Source organism: Caloenas nicobarica, chromosome 1 (assembly GCF_036013445.1).
Source record: "Caloenas nicobarica isolate bCalNic1 chromosome 1, bCalNic1.hap1, whole genome shotgun sequence".
Classification (NCBI taxonomy): domain Eukaryota; kingdom Metazoa; phylum Chordata; class Aves; order Columbiformes; family Columbidae; genus Caloenas; species Caloenas nicobarica.
In genome coordinates this window covers 36085826-36107339 of record NC_088245.1, presented here as the reverse complement: position 1 = coordinate 36107339, position 21514 = coordinate 36085826, and the positions used below count along the sequence as shown (strand labels likewise).

General features: G+C 35.0%; 1 protein-coding gene across 6 annotated transcripts in view; it reads right to left on the bottom strand.

Moving 5' to 3' along the window:
- USP15 (ubiquitin specific peptidase 15) overlaps positions 1-21514 on the bottom strand; it is a 64801-nt gene that overhangs the window by 27483 nt on the left and 15804 nt on the right. For 5 of the 6 annotated variants that reach the window (XM_065628108.1, XM_065628118.1, XM_065628136.1 and 2 more), the window contains exons 2-6: positions 20193-20320; positions 15329-15459; positions 12522-12648; positions 7356-7501; positions 4918-4979 (exon numbers count right to left, since the gene is read on the bottom strand). In XM_065628108.1, the coding sequence (XP_065484180.1) occupies positions 4918-4979; positions 7356-7501; positions 12522-12648; positions 15329-15459; positions 20193-20320 (594 nt within the window). Of the gene's footprint in view, positions 1-4917; positions 4980-7355; positions 7502-12521; positions 12649-13300; positions 13360-15328; positions 15460-20192; positions 20321-21514 lie in introns of those variants that run through there. The other variant, XM_065628126.1, reaches the window with a different exon arrangement.

Below are 21514 nucleotides of genomic sequence, written 5' to 3'. Positions count from 1 at the left end.
TCTCCATAGCAAAGTCAGTATAAAGGCACACCTGTCTGCATATCAACTGCTTCAGGATAAAAAAACCTAATTCTAAATCTCTTGGTTAAAGATGATACTTTTAACTACAATAGACAAACACTTTTTCTTTTGAAGATCCATGTATATTTTTTCCTAAAAAACTTGGATACACAAACATTAAATTATTTCAAAAATGATAGCTAAGCATCTTTTATTCAATTATTTTGTTTTCTCTTAAAAATATTATGAGATCCAGCTCAGAAACAAAGAAGAATCACATAAGAGCCTTTAGCGTTTTTCCAGGATAAAAAGGCATTCAGTTTTGAACTAGAAAAAATTATGAAAAAACTTACTATATGACAAATATTGTAAGAAAACATTCATTATTACAAGGAGAAAAAACTATGAATGTGTACAATCTCCAATATTTGTATGGTCAAAAAAATTTTCCATGTATACCTTTTTATCATACCAAAAAATGTTAAAGTTAACAGCAGATAATTTGTAAATTATGCAAAGTAGTCAACTGTTTGAATAGGATGATTTATTCCACAGTGAAATCTAAAAAAAAAGGGATCAGAATGAAATATGTTATTTTTAATACATACACAGATGTATATTCACAGATTAAACAAAAATTCTTAGTTTTTTACCATATAAGAAGTGTTTTTGAAGAATATTATGGATCAATAGATTTAATACTTTTAATCAAGTTTCCCAAGAAAACAGCAATCAATACCTTTCTAAAATTAGTAGGAAATAAGTTTCTAGTTAATAGCTTCTTTGTATGCTTCTCTAACTTGCTTTTATATTTGCACATAAACACGTAACATCTTCTTAATAGAAAACTTGTCCCTGCTATTCATTTGGTAATTCGTGGAACTTCAAAACTTAAGACCCTTCCTTCCCCTTAAGTTTTATGATCACAGATTGGATGAAAGGTTTTAATTGTTTTAGTTTTTTCCTGAATACAAGTAATTTAATTTCGTAGTAAAGTTGCTTCATTTACATGAACTATAACCTTAGATTTTTTTATATCTTAGTTTAAAACATCCTCTTGATGACAACAAACCATTTGAATAGGGTTGGTTGGTTGGTTTTCTGCCTGCAGAATAATCTCCCACAAAAGGATACAAATATGAATAAAAAAATAGGCTGCACAGAGGTCACAAGTCTTCATTCAAGGTCTGGGATCAGCGGTAAATAAGCCACCAACGCAAATGGGATCTCTATGTTTGAGTTTGTCACATGTATGACATTGAGGAGACATTCACAGAAAAGTTAGTATAACACAACTTTTTGCAGTTCTGTCCAATAATGCGGAGTAATATCTATTTTGGGAGCAGATGACATTAAAGACATTCCAGGATAAGTCACTACGAGCTCCCTAGAAAACGTTTCATAGAAGCCAAGCTTTCGGAGCAACAAACCATTAGCTGATATAAACAGTTGATATAAACAGAACCTCTAGGAGAGAGTGAAACATCCAGCTATTCCTAAGCCTGACTGACCCTGTGCACTTTTTAAGAATGTACCCCATGTTCAGATACTTCCAGACAAAAAAAACCCCACCAACAAACTTTTGAAGTAGCATTAAAATATGAGACAATAGTACATATCAGTAAACTTTAAAGGGGTTTTTACAGCAGATCTTGCAATTACTTCCAAAATTAAGTAAATTCAGACATTAGAAGGACAGTACACTTCAAAGAAAATAAGACACTGACAAGATTGGACATCGAGCTGAAAATCTAATTTGCACAGCAGGGTGTCTAGTCCTATATAAAAATTATCTCAAACCTGAGATAATTTCTCCCTACTTTCTTCAGAAGAGACAATTATTTTGATAATCTTTTCACTGATACCAATTCATTAGATATTTAAGAGAAACAGAACTATAATATTCAAAAGTGTTCCTATCCTGAGCTGAGGTCTCAATTTGGCCACTTTCAAAGTAAATATTTTCTCTTCTTGCAGTACAGTAAGATGCTCACACCATTAATATGTTTCTCATAAAAAAACCTGCCAATGGTAATCACCTGCAGTAGGAAGAAAGAAACACTCCAAAACAAGCAATCAATACAAAGATTGCTGCTATGGTCTGCTAACAATAAAGAGGCAGGGAAAATGTGCAGAACATCTTACTTGCTCTCATTTTCAAATGTTGCAACACAGGTTGTGCTGCCATTCTCAGGCACCTCAACAGGCTGGAGAAAAGGGCAGACAAGCACCTCATGAAGTTCAGTCAGAGGAAGTGCAAAGACCTGCCCCTGGGGAGGAATAAGCCCAGGCACCAGTACACACTGGGGCAGGGCATGGAAAGCAGCTTGGCAGAGAAGCACCTGGGGTCCTGGTGCACAAAAAGCTGGACATGAGCCCGCAATGTGCCCTTGGGCCAAACACCTTGTGGGTGGCACTGGGAAAAGCAGGGCCAGCAGGTGAAGGGAGATGATCCTTCCCCTCCACTCAGCACTGGCGAGACACCCCTGGAGTGCTGGGTTCACTTCTGGGCTCCCCAGTACAAGAGAGACAGGGACATACTGGAGCAAGGCCAGTTGAGAGGCCACAAAGATGATCAAGGGGTTGCAGCATCTGAGCTACGTGGAGAGGCTGAGAGAGCTGGGACTGCTCAGCCTGGAGAAGGTTCCAGAGCAATCATTTATGTGTATAAATACCTGATGGAGGAGAGGAAAGAAAACTGAGCCAAACTCTTTCTCAGTGGTGCCCACTGAAAGGACAAAAGGCAATGGGTATAAACCAAAGCACAGGCACTTCCGTTGAAATGTAAGAAATTTTGTTTTACAGTGAGGGTTATGAAACACTGGAATAGGTTTTGCAGGGAGTTTGTGGAGTCTCCATCCTTGGAGGTGCTCAAAACCTGTTAGGACACAGTCCCAAGCAACCTGCTCTAGGTGATCCTTCTTTGAGCAGGTGGGTTGGACTAGACAAGCTCCAGAGGTGCCTTCCAACCTCAACTGTTCTGCGATTCTGTGAAAATCTTAGCTGATTTTCTGAAATGATCCTGCCCATTTCGAACACTGTAAGCTTTTCATAGTTTCCAATATTCTGCATTTTGACCTCCTAAACTACATAATTTTATTCTCTGGCCTCACAATTTACATTTACAATTTGTACTTTTCTTAAACAAGCACTATAAAGAGGTAGTCTCAGCAGGAACTGGTGCAAGACCAGTGTGTGACCAATGACAGGACTGTAGGTAGGTATGTTGATGTATACTGTTAATATATGTGATGACAAACTAATACTAATGCATCTCACACAGAAGACTTAAAAGCAAGTGTTTAATATTTCTGTCCCTTTAAACATTTATTAGGTTTTTCATAAAGTTTTAAACAGATGTAAAAACCTGCCCCCATTACTGTTTGTTGATAGTTTCTATTTGAATCCTCTAAATTTTGCAAACCTTCCAGTATTACAATGCATTTGAATACCAAATTTCATTTATCTTTCTGATAGCTGCCAAACCTCAAAAACACACCCCAGCTTCACAGTAAAACTATTCATCCTCATTTGCTGGTTTACTTGTAGCCTCTTCTGACACCAGCATTTTCAATTACCATTTTTCTTGTCCTCAGATCAAACATTCCAGGAGATGTTCTTTAATTTATATACCGCTCCTGAATGCTTTTCATAAAGTGGAATAGAATTTCGCAGAATAAAATCACGTACCATCACCAAGAATATCTTCCTACCAAAACTTCCAAAACAACCTGTGACATTGAGTCATCTAAATTCTTTTAACCTTCAAAATCTACATTTAAAATTTGACTAAGAATTTACATTTCTACTAGATGTTTTTTGAGGTCAGAGATTAAACTTCTAGTATTTTGCATCCCATTCTTTCTGCTGCTCTACATTCTCGTTCTTTGTGCCATAACATCTTGCTAAGCAAGGTTACACTGTTCACGCTAATCTTAAATTTAAATTAGACTGCCTTAAGAAACTTCATAGAAACTAGTGTTCCTAATTAAAGTGCTTGAGATAAAACACCAAAGATAAAGAATTTCTGTCATTCAAATGATAAGCGATGATACTATAAAAATGGTGTTAAAACAGTGAACCTCAATTACATGAATGCAGACTACCAAAAGAAATAGAAGGAAATTAAAAGAACTTTTAATGAAAGATCTGCTCAAGAACCAGCCAACAAAGGGAAAAAACACAGTTAACAACTTATAAGGCTGACATCATGGTAGTTTACTAGTAACTAGTTCCAACTGTTCTTCAAAACAAATAGAACCTGATGTAGATTCTGGAAGCAATATTTTAAAAAGTTTATCCATCTAGATGAGAAAAAACACCCTCAAGTCTTTCTACTCACTTGCCATTATCAAGGTGTTGTTGATAATGGCAGCAGGAAGAACAGAAAAGAAAAAGAACATTGTACTCTGTTAACTGAGTATGGCTCAGCAAAGAACAAAAGCAACATGCTGATAATGTAGACTGCAATTTAAATAATGTTTATGTGTAAATATTGTGCTCTGGAGATAAAAGGACAAACTATCCACAAAAACATTTACATATAACAAAAACACTGATAAAAGACATATCTGTTCACCTAACAGATACACTATGCTTTGAAACAGAAATAAATAAGGTAAGTTTAACAGTTCTCTACTATGGATTTTTTTTTCTCTTTTTAAGCAGTATAATGTATATCATTGGCTGAAATCAACAAAATTAAACAACATCTGTGCTGGAATTCAATATTATTATGTCACGTTCTGCAATGTGCAGCACATAGCAAGTACACTATTAGATATATTTTCAGGTAAAACATATGAAAGCTTATTTTCAAAATAAAATGTCACTTTTAAGAACAGTTTTTTTTCAAAGATAAATAACATGAAAATAGTTAGGCTATAGTGAATAACATGACTTGAATTCAGGACTTACTTAGGAGTTGAAGGACCTCTTGGCCATGTTCCATCTTCATTCTTCTGTTCTATCACCAGTACCTACCACAAAAAGTATAAGAAAACTAAAATAGAAGTATCAGTAGATTGCTTTCTGTTCCACTTTTTAATGGATTTGCTGACATGTGACTGAGACAGAGAAGACTGATGTTTAAGTTACTATTCCCTGAGATTCAAGAATATTCCACTCAATTACACTGCACCTTCCTCTTCCTCTATTTTTCTCCCCACACCTCAATTTGTGTAACTTTGGGCAAGCCACTTAATATTTCTATGTCTCAAAAATCCATGGAATAAATGGCAAGACCTTATATCTCAAAGACGTCAGAAGACAACTTGCAATGTCTACACAGCATCTATGAATCTATAGGAATGACATGTCTATACAACAGCCCTGCTGAGGAAGGTATATTTCCCTCTCACACAACGCAGATCGGCAAGAAAAAAAATCCAAACCGTACCATTTTCTGCCTTGAAATCTTTAAAATCACATCAGTCTGGTTACTCCTGTATTTTCTGCAAAAGCATTATTCCAGTATCAATTTTCCAATGTGAGAGTCGGCTAATGAAATTAATTTCATTCAAGTTGTTATTGGTACAAAAGGGAGTACAGAACACTCAGTCCTAACACGGGCATCAAGTGCCATTTGAAACCCCTTTGGGTATTTCAGATATCTGCCCTACACTGGCAGATATGACAGAGGATCCACAAAAAGCTCATGCCTTTCTGGACTGACAGCTGGGATAGCCTAGATCATCTGAAATGGCAACTAAACTCCAATATTTAAACTGAATCTAACTCTTCATTTCCAATGCAACTGATTCTGCATAATTGTACACTGATGTGTCATGATCCTAATTAACTGCCATGATATGCCTGTATGTGTCTACGGTGACGTACACTCACAAGTACTTATGTTCAAAACTTTACATGTAAGTCGCACTGTCACTTGAAGTTGTAATCATGTTTTCAGTCTGAATACACATTGAAAACCAGCTTTCTATCATGACCTGCTTTCTGTCTGGAAAAGGGTAGTCTGCTATCTTTGGTCACAAATGGCTGTAAGACAGATTCTGCCTTAATTCTTTCCACTGCTCTAAGAGACTACTAAATAAAAGGAACATTTAGACTTCGAAGTTCAATGGAACCCCTAAAGGCTCACTTCAGAAACCAACTAATAAATTGAAAACATTAATTTACTCAATCACATACATAGTTTAGAATTACACAGTAAAAAATTACTATTAGGTTAGATAGACTGTAATAGTCAGAACAACAACTATTAGATTAGGAGGTTCAGCAAGAAAAATAACAACCTTGTGTGTCAGCAAGTGCACCTGACCAAACACACATGGTCTACCATGACATTTCACATTTTCAGAAACCACAGTTAAGCTCAGCTTTGAACAATATTTGTTTTGCTGAAAGTACAGATGTCACCTAGACACTTTTCATAGCTACATTAGACCACACTTGCTTCATAGTTAATGTTTCACTGGGATAGAGGCGCTCTGCAAGCTACATCTTTGATGCAAATCTTTTATGGGAGATGTGGGCTCTTCCAGCAGGACATCTGCATCGTTCAAATTACCTTTCTGAGGGTTTAGGTGTGTGCAGCATGAAGATAAAGGGCACAATAGTTCAAGCTGTTATTTTGGTGCACAGATTACTTACCTTGCATGCCATAAAAGAAAACCGAAGCACAACATAAATACTGCTGGTAAGTAAGTTAGAGTCAAGTACTTCAAAGCAAAAGGAAATACTTTAATATAATCTTGCTTACAACTACTGCCATCAAATTTCATCCATTCGTATTTGTAGCACAACAGCATGAACTACAGCTGCTGAAAAAACATCCAATTCTATTTGAAGACTGAAGAATCCACATAATAATCTGAAAAGTTATTCTAAAGAAATCCTCCCACAAAGTGATTTTAAAGTGATGATACAGTCTCGCACTAAAGCAGGTTTTCAAGCTCTTTTGTCTCTATAGTTTTTATCTGAAATAATTTCATTTTTTCTTTATTTCCTTCAAAAATCTGGACAGTAGAATTTGAGAGGAAGATATTATTATTTTAGAGTACCTAAAAAGATCTTCAGATCTGGGCTTTCATTATGTGAACATATCCCAGGTCCTAGGAACATTTTTTAATTTCAGGTTTTACCAAATTCAAGTCAGCAATGTTACGCTCATTTACGTTTAATTCACCAGGAGAGTTAAACTCATCTTTAATCCTGAAAATATACTCAAAGACTACTTTTATTTTGATTAATTTGTTTATAAAATCCTCTATTATTAACACAATCTATTAGGAAGTAATTTTCATTTAAAAAGAAGGAAAATTTATTCAGTACAGCTACATTTTCATTAGCAAAACCATAAATGTATTAAAAAAAGAAATAATATTACACTGTACCTGTCCCTGGTATAAACCAGCATCCTGTATGGTACTGTCTGGTTTATTCAAAGGTTCAAAAGTATTACTCATGTATTTGTTCCACAATCTGGTTTCTTTTTCACCCGGAATATTGAAGATTTTCCTTATCTCTTTTTCAATTGTATCTGTTTGAAAGGAAGAGAACACAAGTTTAGTATTTGACTACACAAATAGTATAAGGCTGAATAAAGCATCAGAATCACTTACTCTTTTCTTATAGTCAAAATATGAATGGAACTGTAGAAACAGTCATGCAACCACATCACACTGTAGGACGAGCAGGAAGTTGCTAGTTCACTTGCCTTTAAAATGGAAACACTCAGAGGACTATTTTGTTCCCTCCTGTATCTCTTAGCAAAGCAGACCAAATAAAGACAAGTTGATAAATAACACATGACAGGAGCTACCCAGGTACCCATCTACTCATTTCTCAGTGAGGGTAGGGAATGATTAGAAGCAAGACTGGCAGCAAAAACAGGTGCAGGAAGGGAAAAATCATTATGTTCTTCTCCCTAAACCAAGACGTTTTTGGTTTTCACTCTTCTACTACCCATATCCCAGTGCAATTAGCACTAACCACAATATACATGCATGAAGTTTATTTACATTCTCACGGAAATTAAAGACTACTCTATTAAACTGAAATGCATAAATTTGTTTTGAAAGGACAATGGAAGATTTTATGTCCCTGAAAGATTCAACATAAAAAGGTCTACCAGCTCCTAATCTACCTGACAGAAAATACAACCAGTGTTACATAATTTTAAGGTAGTATAACCACTGTGTACAACTGCAATTTAAGGAGTTCATAATTAACTCCATTCTCCTTATACAAAAGTAGAGTTTATTAAAGAGTTCTTTAATTGGAACTAATATGTGCAATGCTTTACCATAGCAACCTCAGTTAGATTTTTTTTTTTTAATTGGTACACTAATAAAGCCCCACGGCAACCAAGCCTCCTAACAGCTAACACAGAAAAATAGAAAAAGGAGTCAAGAAATGTGCAGTTTATTCCTGATGATCACTGAAAATACAATTATAAAAACAGGCACTCTAAGCTCTTTGAGAGACATTCCCCTGAAGTCTCAGGATAAAATACCAGTGTTTCAGCTCCTTTAGAATTCACCTAGCTGCCTTTTACTTAAGCTTATTATTTTCTCTTCTAACACCAAGCATTATGTTAAATATGAAGAGCCAAAATGAGACCTGAAGCTTAGAAGTACATTGTAAAAATCCATCCATGTGCTTGTGAAATGCATGGCAATATTCGTAGATATTGCGGGCAACTGAATACGATTTCCTTCTCTACTAGTTAACACACATTTTATTAGGAAAGCAAGTGTTAGACTGGATCATGCTTCTGTAATAGAGATGATATGAAGGCAAGGTAGGTGCCATAAAGAAGGCAATAGGCTGTTACTTGATTTGTTGACTTTTTTTAAAAAAATAATGTACTGTCAGATTCAATTCTCAACCAATGATTTCATGTAACTATATTTGAACGTGAGAATGAACCTCATCAGCAATGACCTTTAAAAAAAAAAAATCAAGATTTATCAATGACTTTCGCTAAAAGAATTTACAAAAGATAATTTTTCATTATCTTATTAATACCATGACAATCAATTATTTGAGCATTGCAGCTCATATTCTTTGGAATTATTAAATTAATATTATGTACATTTTTAACATATTCCCGTTTCACTAACAGAACTGCTACGACTACACAAGATGTCCAAGACTCTGGGAAGAGTATGTTTCACTTTACCATTATGCTAATTTTGAGACTGTAAAACTAAGGTTCTTTCACATACTTCCATTAATGTAACCAATAAACACTTTATAATTCTTCCTCCCAGCCCCTGGCAAGTATCACTGAAATGCTGGCTTATGATTTTAAGTGAAAGTGCCTGTTCCAGTATAAATGAAAACACTACACTCAAATATGTACAGTCTGAGGCATATTGTATATGGGGTTCTCCTCTAGCAGTGTTATACACATCCCTTGTATGAGACAATTAGTACTAGGATGACATCTAAAAGAGACAGGAATGACTGCCCTTTAAAGATGCCTCTCACTCCGACAGCTGTAGAGCCACAATTTGAGATAGTTCAATTTGAGAGTTAAATATTTTGGATCTCATGTAGGATATATCCTGTATTGTTAAAAATCAGGTAATACTCAAAAAAAACCAGCTGCATGATTTAAGTACTATTTTGCAAGACTATGTGGAAGAGTCTTGAGATGGTGGAGAAGATCAGTGGATCCTAAAACAAGTAAACCCTGGCTCCTAAAGGCTGGTGTTATCACAAATACTGGCCTAAAGGAAACTGTAGTAAGGTGTTAATCTGTACTATGAAACAGTAATCCAGCTTCCTCAGGAAGGGACAGGCTAGTCAGAGTCTCAGAATAAACTGTTCTCAAGCATGACAAGTTTCACATTCTTTTATTCTGCAGCAAATTAAAGGGGAAGATGGATCAAAGCCATTTGCCAAGATAATTTACCAGTAAAAGTCCAAAAGCCCATTAGATGCAGAGCCACTGGTGTAATCTTCTACAAAGTTTATCAGTTCAGTTTTGGAACTGTTTCATGGCATTGCAAATACAACCTGATTCTTATTCATCCATAATAGAGGCTACAGACAGCCTCTGTCATTTTGTGGTTTGTAAAAATCTTGAATAAAGGTAGAAAAGGCCTACACATTAGCTGAGGACCTAGTTTTATCATACTTTCATATGATCAAGATTCTTGAATAGATCATTGACTCGTTTTCACTCAGAAGCCCTGATGTTCTCTAGGATCAGCAACAATAACTAGACTGAAATGCTGTCTGAACTTAACTACTGTCTAGCTCATTTTCTTTTTAGAATGAAAAAGCCACACCCCCAAAGTAATCAATCAGTCTCAAAGTTAATATGTGCTGCCTCCAAGGTGACAGTCCTCAATTGTAGGAGATTCCCAAGAAAGTCCAAAGAACACATTAGATGTTTCCAGTACTACCCCAAGAAAATCATTGTCATTGTTAGGTCTGCCTTTCATAACTAATTTTTCCTACCTTGTACTAACTTACTGACAAACAGCTTATCTTAGTTTCTATTTGAATGGAGAAGCAAAGGTATTCTAGGAATAACACACGTTGGAAGACTGGTAGTTGAATATTATATTGTGCTCACAGTACTTCGCGTGCTCTGAAACTTTTTCTGTTTATGTGAATTAAGGATGGTCTTGTCCTGATCTTTTGTACGCAGTAAATAATAGAATCAATGATAGTGGGCAGGAAAATTAAAACTTCTTGAAAAGACCATAGTACCTTATGCTCGCTCACTCACTTCAGTGGGGCTGATATTGACTCTTTTGTACTTCAAGTCTTCTGCAACCATAATGAAAATTTATCCCTTCTTGGCATATGCAAGGAAGGGTGAAAAATAATCACGATTCTGTCAGATTCCTCTTGCATATTATTTATTGATATAATGAGCATCTCTGCTATGTGTCTGATGAATTCCAGAAATAGCTTAAACATACTTCAGGTAAGGGAAAAAAAAAGCAGCAAAAAATCACCATCTTTATTAATGGATAAGAGAAAACCTCAGGGGTTAGTTATTATTTCCTTCTTAAAAGTGGTTTTAAGTTTCTTTAGCTCTTTTTCTAAGATACAAATTCTCTTGGATGTTGTGGCTAGGATGGCCCTGTTTGGTGCTCTGCATAAGAAGATTCAGCTTCAGAAAGGGCATGTTCTTAACACTTCGAAGAGCATCATCCACACCTTAGGAAAGCAAGTAAGGCCAGTATCTGAAAAAGTGTTGCCAGCGAGTCTGTCTCTCATTACTCTTTATGACAATTTTGTCATAATTGTAATTCTCTCTGCTAAGAAAAAATGAATACACCTCCAAGTAAGTAATTCCAAAATGCTCTGCTTTTGATTAGAGAAAGAAAATATCAGAAATTCATCCATTACCTGTAATTCCAACGATACAATTAAAATCCAGTATAGCTGCAAAAGAGTTTGTATTTGGTCCTCAGGGAAGGATAATGTTAAATTGTTTTTTCTAAGTTTCTGGGTTTGCTTAGAGAATAATGAAGTACATCTTCCCAAGTTAAAACAGATCTCAAAGAGGACAACTAATATACAACACTGAAGGCTCGTCTCAAGGACAAATTTAATAATTTTTAAGTTTTTATTCCGATACAAGCAGATGATTACTTGTTTAACTTAAATATTAAAATTTAACAAAGTAAAATGATTATTTTTTTAAAGCAAGTAATCTGTAAAGAATTAAAGGGTGGAAAGTATAAGTCAGTACCCATAATGTAAAGAGAAGCAAAACCTGAAAAAACTACACTGTTGTCAAAGAACGTAAACAAAGAGTAATGGCTGGGCAAAAAGTGCCAAGGGCATGAAGTACAATTCTAATTGCACAAGCACAGCTGATTGAAATACTCTTATCTCAGATACTTATGCACAAATACACCAAAAATTGAGTTTATGAGATCAGCAATATCTTTGCTATGTTCTGATTATTTTCAGAGACAAATATGTATCAAAATATGGTTTCAAACAATGACACAATGCTCAAAGAGCAGGCAAAATAACTACGGATAAAGATAAGTTAAAGATATAATACAGGACTTAGTTACTGTAAAAGATTGTGCCTGGCCTGCCACTTCACAGCCCAAAGAATACTGCCTTTGTAGGTCACCTTTAGCCACCAATTTATAAATTCAATTAATTCTTGTGTTTTGTAATATACCATTCTGTTTATATATATGACTTAAAAGTGTTGTCTAACAAAAGACACAAATAGAAACACATGAAAAAATATATTTCTTATATCCCAAAAGCCAAGAAAAAGCACTATGGAGAATCCAGTAAAGATAACGAAAAACATAACACTGTTCGCTTCCTAAAAAGTGCAAACCTCTAGAGTTAACACAGATGCCTAGATAATAAAAAACACCTTTTAAAAAAATATTCCAAATAATTTAACTTTTAATTTTGACCCAAACAAGACCAGTCCCATCCTTTTTAATGGTTACAATACCCACCTATCATTTTATCTAGAGACTTATTTATTCAGAACTTGCTACCAAGTACTAGTTAAACACAAGAAACAATTATATTGTTAAAAATATTGGGCATACCTATTGTATCAGCTTTACTAAATCTTCGTGTGACAACATTGTTCATATTTCCATTTTCACAAAGCTTTAATTCTGTTAGATATACTTCTACTTTGCAGTGCTTTACAAACATACCCTGTTCAACGACCTGAAAAACAGATTAGGATCAGGTATCAGTCCACATACGTTTTCAAATACATGCTTCAAAATATTTTTGAGAACTCTTCAAGAAACTGAAGTTCAGGGAATGCAAGACACTTAATAAATTACAAAAATTAGAACTAAAATTCTCCTATAACTTTTAGAAATACAGTAAACTAAAAAAGTTTTTTTTTCTTCCATGATGATGATGTCTTACCTGTGTATAACAACATCACCATGACTTTCAAAGTGTTCAGTACATTGGAAATCACAAATATGCATACTTAACCAAAAGATAAGATACTTGATCAAAAGATAAAAACCACCAAAAGTTATTTTTTATTTCAAAACACGTTAGTTGTATGCTACTTCCTCAAAATATGAAGAACTAGTGTACACAGTTATAGAATACTTATCAAAACCAGAATACACACTACTAAAAACTGGATATCACATTTTTAAACAAACCCTGTATTTTAAAAAGACCTAAATATCTTCCACTTACATCCTGACAATGAATACATTAATTTGAAATTTCACCTACTCAATACAGTTGCTTATCATATGTTCATTTTTGTAACACCTATTACAAAATAGTTAAGCATACAGGAATTTTTTTAATATAAAAGTAAAATGTAGAAAAAAGTATTCAGGGTCACCTCTTAAATGTTTTTCCCTTGGATCTTCCAAAGTGTAACTGCAGTACTTAGTCATGTAGACTGTTCCAAAAATAACCATTGGCCTGATATGTGATACATCTGACAAATACGGTAAAAAAAAAATGCCACCAGCTAATTGCTGGGAGAGATCTGCTATCTGCTGTACAAATATAACTTGTATGCATGAGCCACAGGAAAAAAAAGAAGTGAGTGATTTCATTGCTTTTCAGTAGTTTTTCCTAGCTTTAATGACCACGAACCACGACATTTCAATAAAAATGCATCTTAATTTAAGCAGCTTAGTAGGGTTTTCAGAGTTACTAGAGTAACAACAACATAGTTACAGTAAACAAAACCGTGCAGCATGGCTAAGACATTTCTGAGAATAAAACTGACACTGTAGTGGTAGCATTACCACATCCTACTACATAAATTCATAACGTTATTTGACATGGATAAAGTACAACATTGTATCAGTTTAAAATCCGGATCCACATTTCAAAAAAAGTTGATGCAACAAAGTGCATGAAAGGAAAGTATCATCCCACCTCCATGGAAAAACATTAAGGCAGATGGGAGAAAGAATCATGAATGAACGACAAAAACATTCAAAAGAAAAAGTCTGAACCGGAATATGCATCTCAGAGGATAACTACTGTTCATATTAGCAGAAAATAATGAAGCTATGCCAGTTTATCTGGCCACTCATTGCACTCCATGCATTTTTCCAGTTAGTTCCTTCCAAGCAGAACTTACTCGAATTCCCCTTCTCTCTCCTTCCATCTTCCCCCCAAACTGAAAAAATTACAGAACTTTTACTTTACCATGATGATGGAAGAGCATTCAGTTTGCTGAAATCCATCTTAAAGAAAAACAGTAACAAGTTGATAACAGCTCTATCTTTTAAAGAGGGAGAGCCATTTTAATGGATTTCAGCTCTTACAGAACTAGAGACACACAAAGAGACATTCCAGGGATGTCTCTTTAAAAAAAGATCTCTTTTATTGAATTAACTAGAATGCTTAAAAAAAGCCAAGCTACTTCTATTCCTGACCAAATGAATCTTGAAGATACAAAATTTCTTCTGTAGCTAAACCTGGCATTTGTTTGAAAGGAATGCACTTCAAGTAAGCAGCGAGAATGTGCATAGTTAGACCGTACTTGTGTCATAGGAGGGAAAAAAAGTTTTATTACACCAGAAATCATATCACACTAAATTCTAATAACATTATTTCAGCACTTTTTCAGGAATTCAAGTAAAGATCCCTTTAACTGACAGAATACGCCCTAATGGTCAATTTAGAAATGGCAAACATACCAAAATGTATTTTAAACTTAAGTAATTCAGTCCAGAGGATGCAACTGTAATCACTAACCTGAAAATCTTAAGAAACAATAAAAACGAAAAAGACTATCTGATCAATAAACTGGTAAAATGTCATATTACCTTAATAATAAGGATGGATATGTGCTGGAACAAACAAAAATTAACATCAAGTAAGTTAATTTTTAAGTATCACAAACTGATGGAGGGCCACAGTGTCCACCATACCATGGACTGCTACTTGTGTGAAGCTTTTTGCTTAAAGAAAAAACTCCCTTAGCAAGCTGCTGAACACAGAAGACTCCGCTTATCAAAGGAACTACCAATTACTCTGCCAGTGTTAAATTATTAGAGCTAGGCTTTTCACTAATATAGTCAATACAGTCTCAGGGTTTTATAATTAATTACAAAATCATTTGCATTAATAGACTTACAAGCTTCTAAATTCTTCTTGAAATAGTAGAGGGCTTATTTCTAGAAAAATAGTATTATATCCTTTGCATCCTCATCTCTCAATATTAAAAACTTAAGCCTCTAAAATCTGAATAAAAAATAGATATCTATAAGCAACTAAAGCAGGAATTGTCTATATGGTTATCATAGGCCAGGACTTAACAATGTTCTAGTAAATTTCTGTGCAATTCCTGAATATTTGCAGGACCATATCTGAATGGTGTTCATCCCCGTGGGTAATTTAAGAGTACCTTGCGTGCAATTGGCTCTTGACCTTCCATCAGTGTGTACCAGCTAACTAGCCTATTCCAGCCTTCAGTTGGCAAAAGGATGTAATCCAGCTCATCAATGAGATGTTCCTTGAGAGACTGAGAATCGCCATCTGTAAAAGAAAGATATTTGTACTTGAATACTGTAATTCTGCTACTTGAGTTTCTAATGTAACACTTTTCATACAAATAGCAAACAAAACATTTTTGGAGTCACAGTTACGCTGTAAGTATTACAGTGTCCACAGCAAAACTCTTCTGAAGCTATTTAGACAAGCTATCCAGTTCACACATATCACACCTATTACAGGTAGTATTCCTACACTCAGGAATCTAAGTGACAACCCCATATCCTCACGCAATCATAAGCACCTAACTTGCTATCACACACCATCATAGCCTTCAGAGAAACCAATCCTTTTCTCCACCCACTTCACACTTATTCCCACATCACCATGGATACTTCCATTTCATGCTACAGTTGCATTTTTAATTGAAAATGCAGGAATGGGTAGTTACAGTAGATCCAAGACAAATTTCAAAGTCATTCACTCCATGTCAGATTGGGAAAATAACATGGTACAACCCTCCTACTTAAAGAATCCTACATGCTCTGGAAACACAGTCCCCACAAAATTCTTCACAGGGACAGAGAGATGCAACACTTGAAAGAAGTACCACTTGGCAACCTCTTTACATAAGTAGCACGTTTTTAGCTTTGGTGCAATCCTTGTTACAGTTGTAAGAGAGCAGCGATTTTATATGTGTAAGAGGTGATTGGAGATCTGAGCCACTGTGAGCCTCAGACAATTAGGGCAGCTGTCCTTCCGTTTGGAAGGACCCAACTACAGGCCAGCAAACATCCCTCTGTACAGAGGGAGATCGAACAAGGAAATCTTGTTTGGGAAACCATATTCGGCTCCAAATAATGAATCAGGATGACAAACTTAATGAAGTTTGAAAATAAATAGACAATGTATAAAGAATAAACAGACTGTAGTAAATATACAGTCTATTGATTTTCACTGTCCTATGTGAATGAACTGTAGAATTACACAGTACACAATTAAAACTGAGCATAAAAGTAACCTTAAATAATCTCAAATTTCTTCAAGTATTGGTCTTTCTCTTGGATTATTTAAGTAATACTTATAGGCAAAATTAAGTACCTACAATTATCTACATTTTTCTACAAGGACAAAAATAACTGCATACTATGAGCATAGGAAAAGCACCAAGGTCCTCTCATTTGATCACACTTCCGTACTTCTCTTGTTTCTCCTTTGTACAGATATAGCAAACACAGCATAATGTGACTTCAATTTAAAAAAAAAAAATCCTGAGCATTAAAAAAGACATACTTAAAAATAAAAGGTCCTTTAATAATAACAACTATTCCTTTTTTTTGTATAAGAATTTCACAAAACATGCTTCAACATGACCTTCTCTGTAGGAGAGCAACGCTACTGAGAACTTTTTACGAGATGTTTGAGATGTGTTCACTTCCTGGTGGAAAAAGTATGCAAGATTCAGCTTACTAGGGCTCTAGAAATCTCCCTACTCTATCTGCACTTACTACACCCTCAGTTGGTTTAAAGGGTTTGTGATTTTAAGGGAAAATACGGGAAGAAAACCAGTGCTTTTTGCTTTAATCACCCAAATGTTGAAAATATGGGCAAAGAAGGATGCACAGCTTTCTTCTGCTCCTATTATCACTGGTGCTCATTCCCTCTTTCCTTCTTCAGCTAAGTACCTTGATGTGTGAGCAAAACATGGGAGACGTGTACCATTCTCAGTTCATGTATTTTAAATGTGCAATATTTGTTACTACCCAGAGCTGCTCAGAGCTGGCAAAAAGATATTATTTCAATAATATGTAATCTGTGCAGTTGAGAGCTGACTTCATGCAGTCAAGAAGGTACAATACGGCTTGCATTCATTTTCTCCAATGAGAATCATCAGTGTGGGAAGAGCTGAAGAAAAAAAATCCTAATGACGACAAAAACCCCAAGAGAGAGCCAGGTAAGTACTAGAATTATGAAGTTATTTTAGAAAAGGGGATAATCAAGTTCAGAAATAGCCAAAGTATTTGTTGCAATTTTATCAAGAAAAAACACAAAGGCAACATGGAAGGCAACAAAGAAAAGTGGAAGAAAACCTCAGACTTTGGATTCCACTTTGGCAGCCATAGTACATAAATTCCTCAAGCAAAAGTAAAATGGAATTTCACATTATTATCCTTGTGAACACACAGGTAAATATAAATTCAGCTACTCATTGAGATAAATACAATTAATATGACCTAATTAATGAGACTTCAATCAATACACCTATTTTAAAGGTACTTTCTTTTTTTTTACCTCAGTCTTTTTCATCCTATCTGTAAAAGTAACACTTCTCGAGACTCAAACTTTGGTTCAGACCTGTCTTGCGCAATTAGGAAGAAATCTACATGCAAGAACAACATCCAAGAAATATATGCTGAAACAATTAATGACTTGCACTATCAATTCTTACTTGGCCCACCCAACACTATGCATACGGTGGTTCCATTGTAACTGGGAGCAACGTGAGGGGAGAAATCCATAAACACATCTTCAGGTCCACATGTCTCTAAAAAATTCATACTGTATTTCTGCACTGATCTGATACTGCTATAGGAGTTTATAGTGAGAAGATATAATTTGGATTCCATTCTGTCTTTCTAAAACTCCCAACGTATTTGCAAATATTATTTTTTCAGAACCTTATTCCATCAAAGAAGTCCCCTGACTCAGACAATTCAGTCCCTCATATGCGACACTGTTTTCTACAATAAGCTATCAGCTATTCTAAATAACTACTTCCTTGTGCTAGCTCTGCTAATCTAAACATATCTCTTCTTCTGAAGACAGCACACGTGAATTCCATTACATACAACAACATTTTTGCATATGCTAAGAAATCTGAAACTCTGAAAACTGAAATCTCTGCCTGTTACTCTTCGCTGCTTTCACTTCATCCAAGTATTTTGAAAATAAGGGAGCAATATTTAAGTCATATAAGTACAACATACTGCCTCAGTTTCCTGGAATCAGTCTTGAATTCAACAGTAGTTTTCCTTATCACTGCATTACACTGCAGAATATCTGAGAAAGCATGTTCACTTTAGATTAATTTATATTCTTCAAATCAGATGCAAATTTTCAGATTTAACACTTAAGGAGAGCAGTCTGAGAGTAACTACTGCAACCTATGTGCCAAAGATGGGATTAAAACCTAAGCATTTTCAGGTTCAATTTATGCTACACAGGAAATCTCATACGGAGGATTGCTGCTTTGCAGCAGGTGAAAGAGATAGCTACTACTTGCTGAACATGAATGCCCTTAATTTTAAAATGGCCTTCACACAGGAGGAGTACATGTCATGCAGTAATTGGATGCATGGTATCACTGCCAATGCAGAACCATAGTTTTAGAACCACAAATGAACAAAAAGTGAAGGTCATACAACCCAATGCTGTGTTTATTTTGAAAAGTGTATGGACAGTGTCAAAACGATAGTAAGAATACAGGTTTTCAAGAGCTTTTAGCAAAATGGCTAACATGACTTTCAATTTGGACAGCTAACCCTAACACAGACTTCATATTCATGAACATGTATGTAGATTAAGTTATAAATCATACAGATCAACTAAAACAGTGCTTTGTACAAATCAAATCACCTGTGATACAAATCACCTTTTTCTAAAACAAGTAGACACAGAAGAGATAATAAGCTGATGCAGTGTCACCGAGGATAAAAAGGATCTTGCTACATCTGATTTCAACTGAGAAGAAAAGTATCACCTGAACATGCCCACCTCACTGCAAGATTTACTACAAGAATGTACACAAGATCTAGATCCTCACATTTCAGAAAACATAACATGTCACTCACCTGGAGCAACAAGACCTTTAAGTTTGTGGATGGAAGAGAACATACAGATGCATATGACAACATAGCACCTTCTTCAAAGGCACCAGTGCTAGTCCCTGTCAGACATGCACACATACTGACAACTAGTGCAACGTGGTATGACAAGTTCTATGAAAGAGGCAATCGTCTTTAACATTTATCTTGTAAAATAATGAGATAGTAAATAGAGTTGAGAAGTTTTGAATGAAGAAATCAGAGTTCATCATAAACCCCATGAAGTTGTAAAAATTCGTATTACTATGTGCAAAGAAATTATGCAGTACTATTACATTACCTGTAACTGCAAAGAAAGAAACCCATTACCCACTAGATTTTGTACCCACTAGATTTTGCAACTTAAATATTAACAGCTCTAATGACATTTCAATACTGGACATTAAATATAGAAGACTACTTAGAAGACCACAAAAAATTAGGAAATTATCCTCTATCATTTCATGCCACTTCATATTATGACTGAACTGCAAAATACCTCTTCGAGTGTTCCAGAATCAAAGTAAGGCCTTGGGACTCATTTAAAAAAAATTTAAAGTTCAACTTAAAAACATTATTTTAAATGAACCAAGTTAGTTAAGCTAAAGAAGTTCTACTGAATTCAGGCTAGCTATTTGTCAACTTGACTAAAGTTTGATTCCCAAAGTATCCCAAACTATCATCACAAATCAGTAATTTGTATATTATGACATATTCTGTTACAATTGCAAAGAAGTTCCAATCATTTTATTTATAAAATTGCAATTCGTTATGGAAATCTATTCCAGTTCCCTTGTCATGGTCTGAAAACAAACAAACAAGAAGTTTTATCTTCATAAATGCTGAGATTCACACTATGAACTACAGAAGATGAACAATATGTGACAGATTAATTACACAATGAGAAGCAGTTACCTTTGAGAAGTCCAGAATTATCAATAGGACCAGGGTACACATTCTGATCTCCCATCTGGTATTTGTCCCAGCTGTCAAAACCAACATATTTTTTCCACTGTTTGAACCAGCGACTATCCACTAGATACCTGAAATGGAAGACGACATACAAGTTAATTATTGGCATGCTATACTTCCTACAGTACCAATTAATTCATATTAATGCACTTGTATCCATCAGCCTTGCAAAACAGAGGATGTTTTTCTGTCTGGTCTGCTAACCATTATCAGCATGTCCTACCAACAAGGACTTCAATTGTGGGCAATTAAAGATCCCAGTAATCACAGTGGGCGAGTATAGTTTCGCAAGACTGCCAATACAGCATATCAGAAGTTGAAAAATAGCAAGTTCAAAAAACATTGCCATTTTTAGCATGAAATATCATCAGGTTTAATTCCTGTTCTCAATTGATAAATTCAGGAGATTCACATTAAACCTTTATAATTATCCACCCCTTTAAAAAATGAGAGAAAACTTTTAGTGAAATATTTTTTCCTGCTGGAGTTTTATTTATAACATTCATATGCAAGTTGAAAAACTTTAGAACTCTGATGTCTTGTCAAGAACCAGAGTCTAAGTGTTTTCTTCCTTTGAGTCAGCATCAACACATAGAGTAAATGTTCTGCTCTTGAGGCAGTACTAGATGTTCCTCCTATGTATAATTATCAACTTCACACTTCCCTATAAAGGGATATCTCTGAACTCAGCTACACAGTATTTCTACCCAGATTAAACTGTTGCCAGTCTGGCTTTTGCTAAGTCCAGTGATAACCTACATTTTATATATTTTTGTCCAGAATTTTTTTTTAAGATGAATATACCAAATTTGTTCCGTGATCCTCAGATTTTATTATATATTTCTTTAAAGACATTGTCTTCATTATTTCTCTTTCCTAAAAGTATCCATCTCCTTCTGCCTGGTCTGTACTAACCTTTTTGCTACTACCCTAGTACATGTCAGAATATCCCTATCAGGATAAAATGCTTGGTCAAACTAAAGATCATGGGTAATCCTCATTCTTTTCTCCAGTATTTGACTGCTGACCTCCTATTTGTAGCATACCAATAATATGCTACTGAACCTTTAAGACATCTCAAAACTTCCTGGTGATTCAAATACTAGTCTGCTAATACATATAGCTTTATTAGGCAATCATTCTATAGGAGTTACTTGTGAACAGCACAGAAAAACACAGAACAAAAATATTAACACCCCCGATTCTTGTAACCAAAGAAGTACAAAAACATTGCTTGAGTATTGTCACCATTTATTGCTGGGCAA